General features: G+C 49.0%; 2 protein-coding genes across 2 annotated transcripts in view; one reads left to right on the top strand and one right to left on the bottom strand.

Annotated features, from left to right (window-relative positions):
* The window catches only part of LOC130488978 (cytochrome b-c1 complex subunit Rieske, mitochondrial), a 285,637-nt gene that overhangs the window by 256,195 nt on the left and 16,965 nt on the right, over nt 1–12,477 (bottom strand). The window lies entirely within an intron of this gene.
* The window catches only part of VSTM2B (V-set and transmembrane domain containing 2B), a 47,461-nt gene continuing 42,502 nt past the window's right edge, over nt 7,519–12,477 (top strand). Inside the window, exons 1-2 of the mRNA XM_056862679.1 lie at nt 7,519–7,679; nt 8,638–8,822. Coding sequence (XP_056718657.1) covers nt 7,607–7,679; nt 8,638–8,822 — 258 coding nt within the window. The 5' untranslated portion in view covers nt 7,519–7,606. The remainder of the gene's footprint in view (nt 7,680–8,637; nt 8,823–12,477) is intronic.

Below are 12,477 nucleotides of genomic sequence, written 5' to 3'. Positions count from 1 at the left end.
ACCTTTGGCAAGAAAAAGATGGTTGTCTGGATTCCATATACCAGGGTGTGCCTTAAGCTGCTAGCCTAGTTTGATCAGACTCTCACTTGATCTCTGGCTGTAAACCTGAATCTCGGTGTGTTCCCACCTGGCAGCCGGGCTCTGATATTTATGAAGATGATCTTAAGTAGCTTGTGTTCCTGTCGCTGCCTGCTTGAAGGGATATTTTTGCATAGCTGAGAGTCAATCTGTTTCCCTTCAGTGATACCGTAAGTATTAAGCAGCAAATAACTGCAGGCCAGTTCCTATAACAACTTGGGTAATGACGGTGTTTTTGGCTGGGGGGGGGGGGGACGCCTCTGGCCAAGGGTTTATTTCTTCGCTGCTGCGGCGAACGAAAAGGATTTCCAGCATGCAAAGATCAGATCCCCGATTCTAATTAAATCGTTGAAAGCGGAGAAGGACGCTGAGCAGAATGACTTGGTATTGACATGCGATAAAAAACGTTGCTTTAGGATTTGCATCAGAATGGCCCAGATCCCATAAGTATGCACATCACATTTCTCTGCTCTGCGTTACTGGACGCTTTGATGATAGACATGGGATGATAGTCTGCTAAGACATGGGAACCAATTAGAGATGCTCAAACACCAAACAGTTCGGCTCACATCCTGTTCGCCAGTTGCAAACAGGGAGCAAGTTTTTCAGGGGACCGTCCATCTGTTCGTTGGCCAGTCCCTGGCTGTTGAGCATGTTGCTTCACCCGATTCCTTCCTAACCATGCAGTACAGCACAACCAATGCATGCACATTCTGACAGAGCCCAACTTAGTCCTACTCTCTCATCTTGCTTTTCCTCTGTTGTAACCAGCAGACAATTATTTAAATACATAGGTCGTTTATGCATGGGAGATTTACCTGAGGTTCATTGCTCGCTGGACCCACACACTTTCCTGTTGGGAATCTATGCACCAGCAGTCTCCAAGCTCAAATCATGTCCCTGCCCCTTTAAATGCTGCTTTGTAATTGGCTTACTTTGTAGCGCTTACTGTGAGAGAAAATCCCCCCCCCAAAAAAACAACCCAATTGCTGCATAAAAAAGCATTTTAAGAACAATGAACAAAAAAACAGAGCAATCTGAAAGGGAAGAAATCCAAGCCTCGGTTTTAAAAAGCCTTTCTTCTGTTCAGAAAGAGCTCTGAGGAAATGTGAAGTATTTGAATCCCCACCTCTTTACATGCTGCTTTGTAACTGGCTGTGAGAGAAACCAAGCTTGTGTGTCCCCTGCTTCACCTTATGCACAGGGATTTCACCCAGGCTGTGCTCAGGGGAGAGGGAAGAATCAAATTAAAAGAAGAACTGGAAGTCCTGGGATTTGTGAGGGCTGGCAGCGAGGTCACCTCTAATGGACAGAAAACTCATGCATAACTCCAAGGAACAACCGAGAAAGACAGGGGGGAAATATGAGTGAAAGTACCCATGCATAAACAACCAAGGTTAAATCAGACATAAGTACATCGTTCGGTGGTGGAAAGTATCATCAAGTTGCAGCCAACTTACGGCAACCCCATCGGGTTTTCAAGGAAGAGACGGACAGAGGTGGTTTATCGTTGCTTGACTCTGCATAGCAAACTTGGACTACATGGTGGTCTCCCATCCAAATACGAACCAGGGCCAACCCTGCTCAGCTTCCAAGATCTGACAAGATGGGACTAGCCTGGGGTATATTAGCCCTCCGTGATTGGCAGTTGAATGTGTGAACAGCCACCCCTGAAAAGTACTGTAGGTGAGATTCCAGTGAGTCTTTGGGGTTCATTGTTGGTTAGTTGATGTCTAATCAGCAAATAAAGCCATCCTATTGTAGATGGTCTGGTTTTCAGTGTTGCTACCCACAAGAGGAGCTGAATAAATTTTAGCACGTAGATGAGGTAATTGCAGGAGTGAGTTTTATAGTGTTCTGTAGCTTTGTATATATAGTTGAAATTAATTGTATTGATTTTTGTAAGCCCGCTTCTTGCATTTGAAGAAGGGGTTGTGGTAAAAAAAAAAAAAAAATCAAAGGAATAAACAGGGCCAGAGGAGAAAGAGAAAGCAGGCAGGCATTCTGCCATCATGCCTGGATGTAACGCCAATTGAGTGTCCTCTCCGCCTGCTTCTCAACACCCATTATTGAGGCTAAACAGAGGAGAGGAGGCAGATAGGCATGCTTCCATCATGCCTACATGCTGCTCCAATTGAGTGTCTCTTCATCCCATTTAACATCAGCCATTATTGAGACCAAAGGGAGGAGAGGAAGTGGAGTGGCATCCTTCCATTATGCCTGAATGCGGCTCTAGTTGGATGGCTCCTCCTTCCATTTAACATCAACCATTGCTGAGGCCAGAGGATGCAGGGGAAACAGACAGGCATCCTTCTGTCATGCCAAGATGCTGCTCCATAAGAACATAAGAGCATAAGAAAGGCCATGCTGGATCAGACCAAGGTCCCTCAAGTCCAGCAGTCTGTTCACACAGTGGCCAACCAGATGCCTCTAGGAAGCCCACAAACAAGATGACCAGAGCAGCATTATCCTGCCTGCGTTCAAAAGCACCTAATATAATAGGCATGCTCCTCTGATCCTAAAGGTAATAGGTATGCATCATGACTAGTAGCCATTTTAACTAGTAGCCATGAATACCCCTCTCTCCTCCATGAACATGTCTACTCCTCTCTTCAAGCCTTCCAAGTTGGCAGCCATCACCACATCCTGGGGCAGGGAGTTCCACAATTTAATTATGTGTTGTGTAAAGAAATACTTCCTTTTATCAGTTTTGAATCTCTTACCCTCCAGCTTCAGCAGATCACTGTCAGACCCTGGCTCTTCTCCTTGGCCTGTCTTTGCTCCTTAGCCTGAGTTGGGCTCTTGACAAGAACAGGCCAGACTTTGGCTCACCATCAAGATCCTACGTCACATGTCACTGGTTCTCATGTCTGTGTACAGTAATGCCTATCCTGTTTTCCACAACTGCAGCATTGTTGTGTCTTCGTTTGCTGGGAAGCCTTATCTTCAGTTCTACTTGCTTTGTTTTACTTTAGGTTTACAGTGCCTTTTTTACCATGTATTCACACTCCGATTCCCCATTATTAGCCTTCCATGCCTATAAGGCAGTCAGCTTCTGTATTTGTCTACCTTGCTCCTAATAAAGTCTAAACTGCTTCAGAGCACCTTGCCTGAACCAGTTTTGCTTTACGGATGCTGGGGATGAACTCCTGAGTCTGACATTGACCCCATGTTCTAGTATTATGAGAGAGGGAGAAAAGCTTCTCCCTGTCCACTCTCTCCAAACCATGCATAATTTTATAGACTTCCATCATGACTCCCCTTAGCTGCCTTCTTTCCAAGCTAAACAGCCCTAAACAACCACTCCTCTTAGGGCAGTTGTTCTAGTCCACTAATCATTTTGGTTGCTCTTTTCTGCACCTTCTCAAACTCTGTAATATTCCTTTTTAGGTGTGGTGACTAGAACTGTATTCCAAGTGTGGTCTCACCATAGATTTGTACAAGGGCATCTCCTCCTTCCACTTAACAACAGCCGTTACTGAGGCCAGAGGGAGAAGAGGAAGCAGCCAAGCATCTTTCTATCACACCTAGCCAGCGTGGTGTAGTGGTTAAGAGCGGCGGTTTGGAGAGGTGGACTCTAATCTGGAGAACTGGGTTTGAAGCCCCACTCCTCCACATGAGCGGCAGACCCTAATCTGGGGAACCGGGTTGGTTTCCCCACTCCTCCACATGAAGCCAGCTGGGTGACCTTGGGTTGGTCACAGTTCTCTCAGAACTCTCTCAGCCTCACCTACCTCACAGAGTGTTTGTTGTGGGGAGGGGGAGGAAAGGGAATTTGCATTTAGATATGATCTAATAAAGGCCCTGTATTCATTAAAACAGACATCATAAATAATCCAACTTGAAAACTCAACAATGGTAGTTTTCCAAAATCTTGGACCTGGCTGTTATTCTGGGGCCTATCTGCCTGGCTTAGAAGCATAGGAGCAGGAGCAGAGAGCAATATGGTTTTTGATATGTTGTCAAGCCAACTTGACTGTCCGAGAGACTGAAAAGTACACCAAAATATTGTAATAAACAGTTGCAGCTCCCCAGCGGTGGTAGCAGAGTTTCATTTTCTGTCTGCCTCGCGGCCGCTTTTCCATCCATATCTCACGTGAGGTCGATTCTCCCCCAGGATCAAGGTCAGTAAGGTCAGGTAACTAAATGATGTGGAGATGGAACTCCAACTCCCATAAGGCTATATGAAAATTTGCACGCACAAAGTAACTTCAATAATGTCGATAATGTAAGACTTTTTTAAAAAAAACTTTAAAAACACTGTTTATTTCTCATCGCTGCCTGACTGATGGATTTTGCTCGCCATTTATTTATATGATTGGCAGCCTGCAGCATGTAATGACAGGCCTGTTGGGGAGGGGGAAACCAGGACTCTTGCTGGGCTGTGTGAGAACATGGATGTAGGAAATATGGCTGATTGCATGGTGCACTGAACTGTACTGTTTGAATATACAGAACATTACCTGATGAATAGGTTTGAACAGCTCACAAACAGCCAAACTGATCAACAACAACAACAAAATGGCTCTTTGCTCATGACTGGTGAGCAGAACATAAGCCACACCACTAGATGTTCAGGCATTACAATGATCTCTGTTGTGTGTGTGTGTGTGTGTGTGTGTGTGTGTGTGTGTGTACACATATGTGTATGTATGTGTGTGTATAATATATTATTTTATATTCATATAATTTTTATATAATTAAAATTATTTTCACCATAGCTGCTTTTCATGGCTCCAGGGTTTCAAAGCTGGAATTGGATGGGCATCTCCGTTACATTCATTCTCATTTATTTTCTCTGCAAGACACCTTATGAGCATTTTAAGTAGAATGGCAGAAGGACATCTGTCTTTTAAAAATATATATTCCATAAATATGTTATATTGAGCTAGAAAGAAAATGGCATGCATGTGTTATAAAAACAAATAAATAACGTGTACCCAAATGTGCCTGGGCAACTGAGATTGTACACCACTCACTCATTGAGAATCTCTCTCTGTGTGTGTGAGAGAGAGAGAGACAGAGAGAGAGAATATGAGTTATAAAGGAGGAAACCACTGCAAACAGCAGAGGTTTTCAAAAGCCATGAAATTTAAAAAGCACAGAGGCATCAAGAGAGACCATTTATGCATGGGGGGGGGGGTTTGCCTTGGATTTGCCGCTCTCTAGATGCACATTTCCCCCATCTGAATTCTCAAAACTCAACAATAAGCCCCCATGCAGAGTTCTGAGATTTCGGATGGGGAAAATGTGCATCGAGAGATCGGCAAATCCAAAGCAAAACCTCCCCTGCATAAATGGCCAAAAATTTAAGAAATAAGCTTTTCCCAAGGCGTGGAGGGGGGAGAATAAACAAATTCTAAAAACTTCCTGGTCAGGGCGCGCTTTATTTTCAGCCCCCTCTTCCCTCCCCCTTGCACGGAGGGAGAGAGTAGGAAAATACAGGCAGGCACCCCCCCCCTTATTATCCCAAACCGGAAATCGATCTCGCTCTGAATCAACTAGTCTGTCTGCAGCTCCCTCCCCTCTCCCTCCCCATCCATGGGAGACACCTGCTCTCTCCCCATCAGTTCTTGATGTTTTCCATTGCGGACTTCTGGCCCGGGGGGAGCTCTCCGGGAACCCCCTCCCTCGCCGTCTAGCAGCTCCCGGGAAGAAATGCCTCTCTCTGGCTCCATCCCCAAAGGACTCTGGCTGGCGTTTGGGCGCTTATAATTTTTTAGACTTCTTGTTTCCTCCACATATCTTTCTGCAGCTTCCTTTATTGTTATCTTCTTTTTTTCCTCTCCCGGGTGGGGGCTCGCTGGTTGTTTTCTTGGAAGATTCCTTGGAGATGGCTTGAAAAGAAGGTAAGCCGGGTTGGAAGTGAGGTTCTAAAACGGGGGGGATTATCTGCGCTTCTTGGGTGGGGGTAGTGCTGGGGTGGGGGGTTCGGGTGGAATGAAAGGAAGCCCCGGAAATGTAAACGTAGCGGGGGGAGGGGGATTCGGATTCAGGTCCTGACTCCGGTTTAACCACCACCACCACCCCACACACACACCGCCTTCTGGAAACTCGAAGCGGAGCCCTGCTGGGTGTCGTCTGGGAAGGGGCTGCGGCTCAGTGGCGGAGCATCTGCTCGGCAACGGCATGCAGAAGGTCCCAGGTTCAATCCCTGGCATCTCCAGCTAAAGGGACTAGGCAAGGAGGTGATGCGAAAGACCCCTGCCTGAGACCCTGGAGAGCCGCTGCCGGTCTGAGTAGACAATACTGACTTGGATGGACCGAGGGTCTGGTTCAGTAGAAGGCAGCTTCGTGTGGAAGGCGGGAGGAGGTAAAATTGAGGGGGGGGGCGGTCCGTTTCCCTCCTTCCCGGCTCGGAAAGAGCTCTGGCTTCGCTTCCCAATGCGGTGGGAACGGACGCCAGGGAAAGAGCCCTTCGGATCCGAATCGCACACACACACAAACTGGTCCTACCCCCCCCTTCTTCCTCTCCATCCCCCGCCTTTACCCCGCTCTGGTCAATTTCATTAGTCAATTTCATTAGTCCATTTCAAGGGGGGCCTGGGCCAGCCCTGCCAGGGGAGGGGACGCCTCTATCGGCGACGCCTGGCTTTGGCAAACCGCACACAGCGTCTGTGTTGTGTGTTTCGGGCTCTGGCGCGTGTGGCTGACCAAAAACGAAGCCCCAAGGGAAAAAAAGCAAAGCCAGCCTCTGATTTCAGAGAAATGCAAACTTCATTTTTTTTTTCCTCTCTCCCCCCCTCTCTGTTTCCCTTCTCGACGCGCTTTCTGGACCGGCCCCAACGCTGGGAACGTCAGATGGTGAAATTTCCTCTTCTAGGTTGAGCGGCGTGTTGGTTTGAGAGCGGCTGGGGAGGCGGCTGGGGAGGGGGGATCATCTTCGGTTCCTGGAGACGATTTGGACGCCGGAGGAGGAGGAGGAAAGGGGGGGGGGAGACACGCCGATTTGGAGGACCTGGCGGTGGCCGGGCGACGGGAGAGCCGAAGGGGGACCCCCCGCGCGCCGACCCTGGAAATATCCCTCGCAGCCTGGCCGGCTTCCTCCGCCCTCCCTGCCCCGGCGGTGCCCAGATGGGTCTCGGGAGGCGATCCGGCGTCTCCGGCTGGGCTCTGGACTCCAGGAAATCCCATTCCACTCAAGGAAGTTGAACGGCGCTTGCTGCAGAGTTGTTAAGAGGAGCGGGTGGGGTGGGGTGGGGGGGAAGCGGAGCGAAGGGGAGCGCGATCCGGATCCGACCAGGCAGGTCGACGAGCCGCTTCTGGGGAGCCCCCACCGGGCTGTGGATTTTATCCGGGCTTCCAGGACCAGGAAGAAATCCAGCTTTGGAGGCTTCGGGGAGGGGGCGGTCTTTTTCGGCTTCGTCTGGACTTCTCCCCGGAACCCTGGACCTTCGCTTGGAGCATCCCTCCGTGTCTATTTCCCCCTTTTGGCCATGGGATTGAAGATGTCTTAGCTGGGTCGTGACCGCCCCCCTTTTCCCGGTTTCTCTCCTCGCCCTTCGCTCGGAAAGCCGACATAGATGAGATGGAAAAGGCAGGGCTTTTCGGCGCCCTTGGTTACCTGATGCTTAATGCCCCCTTGCTCTTCGTGGTCCAGGGTAAGTCCCAAACTTCCTGTCTCCTTGGGGTGGGGGGTTGTTCCCCCCCCCCAAAAAAAACCAGCTACTTTGCAGCTTTGGGAGAGATGAGCCAGCGACAAGCCCTTGGGTAGATCCACATGTCCCTTAGGACCGGGGGATATGCTTTCTCCCCCCACCCCTTTCCAAAATCTGGGGAATCTCTTGACAGATCCGGTTACTGGAAACCCAACATTTTAAATGCACCTTCTCCCCCTCCCCCTTTAAATGCTCTACTACGAGGGTCTTAGACCACGCTGTTAGGAATGCTTGTTGCAGAACAGGGAAGCCGGCTTACTCTGGTGCAAATGTCGAGGGGGGGTCGCTGAAGCTAGAGGGTGCGCACGCAGGGTACATAGCCCCGGCTGCAGGCTTGAGGGAAGCCCGCACTCTGCTGCAGAGATGGAGGGTCTAAAGCACAGGGGATGTGAGTACCACATCCCACACTGGGGTGCCTGCCTTGGGGATGGGTGCTTAGCCCTAGACACGGGAGAGGTCCCTCTCCCGGCAGGATTTTCAAAAAATATGTTTGTATTGCAAACTTGTTTTCCTGGTTGCCACTCGTCTTCTGTGGGGACGTGTGTCCAATCGCAGTGAATGATTGGGGGTACGGGGGGGGGCACAATCTCGAGCCTTCGTTGACAGGGAGAAAGGCTCTGTGGCTCAGACACCCTCTTTCTGACTGCTTGTGACCCTGGGTGGTTTGGGTCCGAGGGGCTAGACTAGATGGCCTTCAGATCCCTTCCCAGTCCCTGGAATCCTGCAATTCCGCCCAGGGTGTGTAGAATTCATGGCAATACCCCCGACTGGTCATTCAGGCAACCGAAAATCTCCTTCCGCAGGAGACGTTTCGCCTCCTAGACCGACGGTGCCTTTAACCCCCCCCCCCGTTTGCTGCCTTCTTGTCATTTGTTGTTCTGTTTTGTGTGTGTGTCTTCAGCTACATTTACAGAAGTCCCGAAAGATGTGACTGTTAGGGAGGGAGATGATATTGAGATGCCTTGTGCTTTCCGGGCCAGCGGATCCACCTCTTACTCCTTGGAAATCCAATGGTGGTACCTTAAAGAACCAGCCCGGGAGCTTGCCCACGAATTAGCCCTCGGTGGCCCTGGCAGCAGAAGCAAGGTAATAAACACAGAGCCACGCTCACATTGCCTTCCATGAATGAATGCAATTCGATAAATACCGGTTGCAGGTTTGCTAGGAATCATAGAATCGTTGGAAGGGACCGCCAGGATCATCTAGTCCAACCCCCTGCACAGTGCAGGAATTTCACAACTACCTCCCCCACACACCCCCAGTGATCCCCTACTCCATGCCCAGAAGATGGCCAAGATGCCCTCCCTCTCACAAACTGCCTAAGGTCATAGAATCAACATTGCGGACAGATGGCCATCTAGCCCCTGCTTAAAAAACCTCCTCTGGACACGTTCCAGCTTGTCTACATGCAATTTGGGCCGGGAGTCCAGCAGTAGGTGCAAAGAGGGGTATGTTTCCAGGTCAGTCCTGTCCTCCTCCACATATTCATAAGGTGGGTTTGGACACATGAGCAAAGCGGTGCGACCACCAGAGGGCGCCATGTTTGGCACAGGGGGCACGGTCGTGAATGCTCTGAAATGGCGCGAGTCTGTGGTGGGTTCATGTGCAGGGCGTTCATTGGATGGCTGCAGCATCGCAGAGTGTCTTGCATGTGCTAGTGAGCCTCAGAGATCAAACAGTGCCCCTTATTGTCTGCACATCAAGTTGATGCACCATGTTGACGTTCTCCTCTGAGAAATGAAGGGATTGGCAAAATGGCCTTCCAAATGGGGAATGGGCAGTTCACAGCCTGGCAGGCTCATTCTGTCTTTCTGCGGACTTTCTAAAGGCGGTAAGCTGCAACATCACAATATCTCCAAGTAGCCAGGTAGACAGTCATGAACACATGAAGCTGCCTTATACTGAATCAGACCCTTGGTCCATCGAAGTCTGTACTGTCTACTCAGACCAGCAACAGCTCTCCAGGGTCTCAGGCTTTCACATCACCTACTTGCCCAGTCCCTTTTAACTGGAGGGGCCAGGGATTGAACCTGGGACCTTCTGCATGCCAAGCAGATGCTCTGCCACTGAGCCACAGCCCTTCAACCCCCGAAACAAATTAACCGTGATGATGAAATCATCCCCCACACACACACCCGGTTGTCTGAATCCATCATTGACAGAAGCGAATGGATTGACAACAAAAAACAGTCCGGAGTGCAATGGCTCCTCTGGACCACTCCAAAAGGGGCAGCTGGATTTTTGATGCAAACCCACGCAGAGTGACTGTAGCCTAATCCTTCTGGTGCATAGGCTTGCACTGTGTAATAAAATGAGTTGAAATGTTCATCTTGCTAGCAATGTAATAAATATAATTTTAGGCTATGTGTAGGATACAGAGCAGCTCAGAATATAGACCATCCCCTGTATGCATCCATAGGTACTAGCAGGAGCTCTATCAATGGATATGTATAAGAGGTGGTCCCAATCCCCAATGGTTAATCTGCCCTTGGTGACAAGTGGGAAGGATGTGTGGTAAGGAGAGAGTGGACGGGGAGAAGCTTTCCTCCCTCTCTCATAATGCTAGAACGTGGGGTCATCTGCTGAAGCTGGAGGGTGAGAGATTCAAAACAGATAAAAGGAAGTGTTTCTTCACACAAAGCATAGTTAAATTGTGGAACTCCCTGCCCCAGGATGTGGTGATGGCTGCCAACTTGGAAGGCTTGAAGAGGGGAGTGGACATGTTCATGGAGGAGAGGGGTATTCATGGCTACTAGTGAAAATAGTTACTAGTCATGATGTATACCTATTCTCTCCAAGATCAGAGGAGCATGCCTATCATATTAGGGGCGGTGGAACACAGGCAGGATGGTGCTGCTGCAGTCGTCTTGTTTGTGGGCTTCCTAGAGGCACTTGGTTGGCCACTGTGTGAACAGGCTGCTGGATTTGATGGACCTCGGTCTTATCCAGCATGGCCTTTCTTATGTTCTTATATGGGTAATTTGGATGATGTGGGAATGGTAAGAAGGTGGGGTTTCCATTCCACATGGAGACAACTGCATGCAACAGCATAGTGCAATATGGCTGGCTGCTGTTCTAGCACCATAACATCTGCACTCAGTCTTCCCCATTGAGAGGTAGGAGGTAGGAGAAAGATGTTCTCCTGTGAGTATTATGCAGCAGTGAGCCAGTGTGTTGTAATGGATAGACTTGGATTGGGGAGGCTCGGGTTCAAAGCCCTACTAGGCCATGAAACTCACTGGGTGACATGGCGCCATCCCTCGACCAACCTATCTACATAGACAGCCGGTGTGGTGTGGTGGATGAACTAGGATCTGGGAGACCCAGGTTCGAGTCCCCATTCTACAATGGAAAATTACTGAGTGGCATGTTCTCAGTTTAACCTATCTCACAGGGTTGTTGCGTTTGCAAAATGGAGGACAGGAGAAGGATATAAGTTGCTTTGTGTCCCCAGCATGGTGTAGTGGTTAAGAGCGGTGGTTTGGAGCGGTGGACTCTGATCTGGAGAACCGGGTTTGATTCCCCACTCCTCCACATGAGCAGCGGAGGCTAATCTGGTGAACCCGGTTGGTTTCCCCACTCCTCCACATGATGCCTGCTGGGTGACCTTAGGCTAGTCACAGGCCTCTCTGATCTCTCTCAGCCTCACCTGCCTCACAAGGTGTGTTGTGGGAAGAGGAAGGGAAGGTGATTGTAAGCCAGTTCCTTAAGTGGTAGAGAAAGTTGGCATATAAAAACCAACTCCTCTTCTTCTTCTTCCATGGAGAAGGAAGGTGGAGTATAAATGAAGTAGATAAATAAATGCAATAAATTAGCCCTCCTGAGTTCTTGGCCATAAAATGTAATCATTCTCTTGGCCATTCACACTAGCAAGAGTAGAGACCATAGGAGGCATGTTGATTCCAGGTCATCTGTTTCTTCCATGGTCACTACCACACAAGAATTTGGTTGCCATGACTAAATTCACACTCTGGTACCCCCATTAATGGAGAAAGGGGACAACCCAAGCAGGCAAACGCTAATGTAGGAGAGGCTATTAGAACATTGCGAAAGGATAGTTATTGTCTGAACCTCTGAATATACTGTTTTAAAAGGGTTAATATGTGAGTGTGACCATATGAGTACACTTACCAGGAAGGATTGGCTGAAGCTGCCAGACAGACATTTGATGGAACTGTAATCTATGAAATAGCCCTTATTGTGTTCTCCAACTCAAGGGAGATGACCTGTGAATATCTTGATAAGTCTTGGAAGGGTTTGTGGGAGGACATTTGCTTTGCATGCAGAAGGGCCTGGGTTCAATCCCTCAACATCTCCAGTGGACTCTCTTAGCAGCTAGACCTTTCTTTGCTTGAGATCCTGGAGAGCCACTACCTGTCAGAGTACTGAACGTGAAGGATGAATGGCCTGGGTCATGTGTAGTTATGAAAGCATACTAATTGGATTCCAGACTACTTAAGTGGGGCCATAGCTTAGCACATGTTTGATGTGCAGAAGGTCCTGGGTTCAATCCCCAGCATCTCCGTTTAAGACTATCCAAGTAGAAGGATTCTGAATGACTTCCATGCTTTATACACAGAAGGACCTGGGTTCAAGCCCTTTCATCCCTAAAGACAGCAACCAGACCTTTCTCTGCCTATGGAGATCCACTTCCAATAAGAGTAGACAGAACTGAGCTAGATGGACCAGTAATGTGACTCGGTATAAGGCTTCTTCATATGTGGTCAAGGGAAGACATTGA

The sequence above is a fragment of the Euleptes europaea genome, chromosome 17 (genome assembly GCF_029931775.1).
Source record: "Euleptes europaea isolate rEulEur1 chromosome 17, rEulEur1.hap1, whole genome shotgun sequence".
NCBI lineage: Eukaryota > Metazoa > Chordata > Lepidosauria > Squamata > Sphaerodactylidae > Euleptes > Euleptes europaea.
The sequence above is the reverse complement of the archived record's forward strand: the minus strand, read 5'-3'. Positions and strand labels throughout refer to the sequence as shown.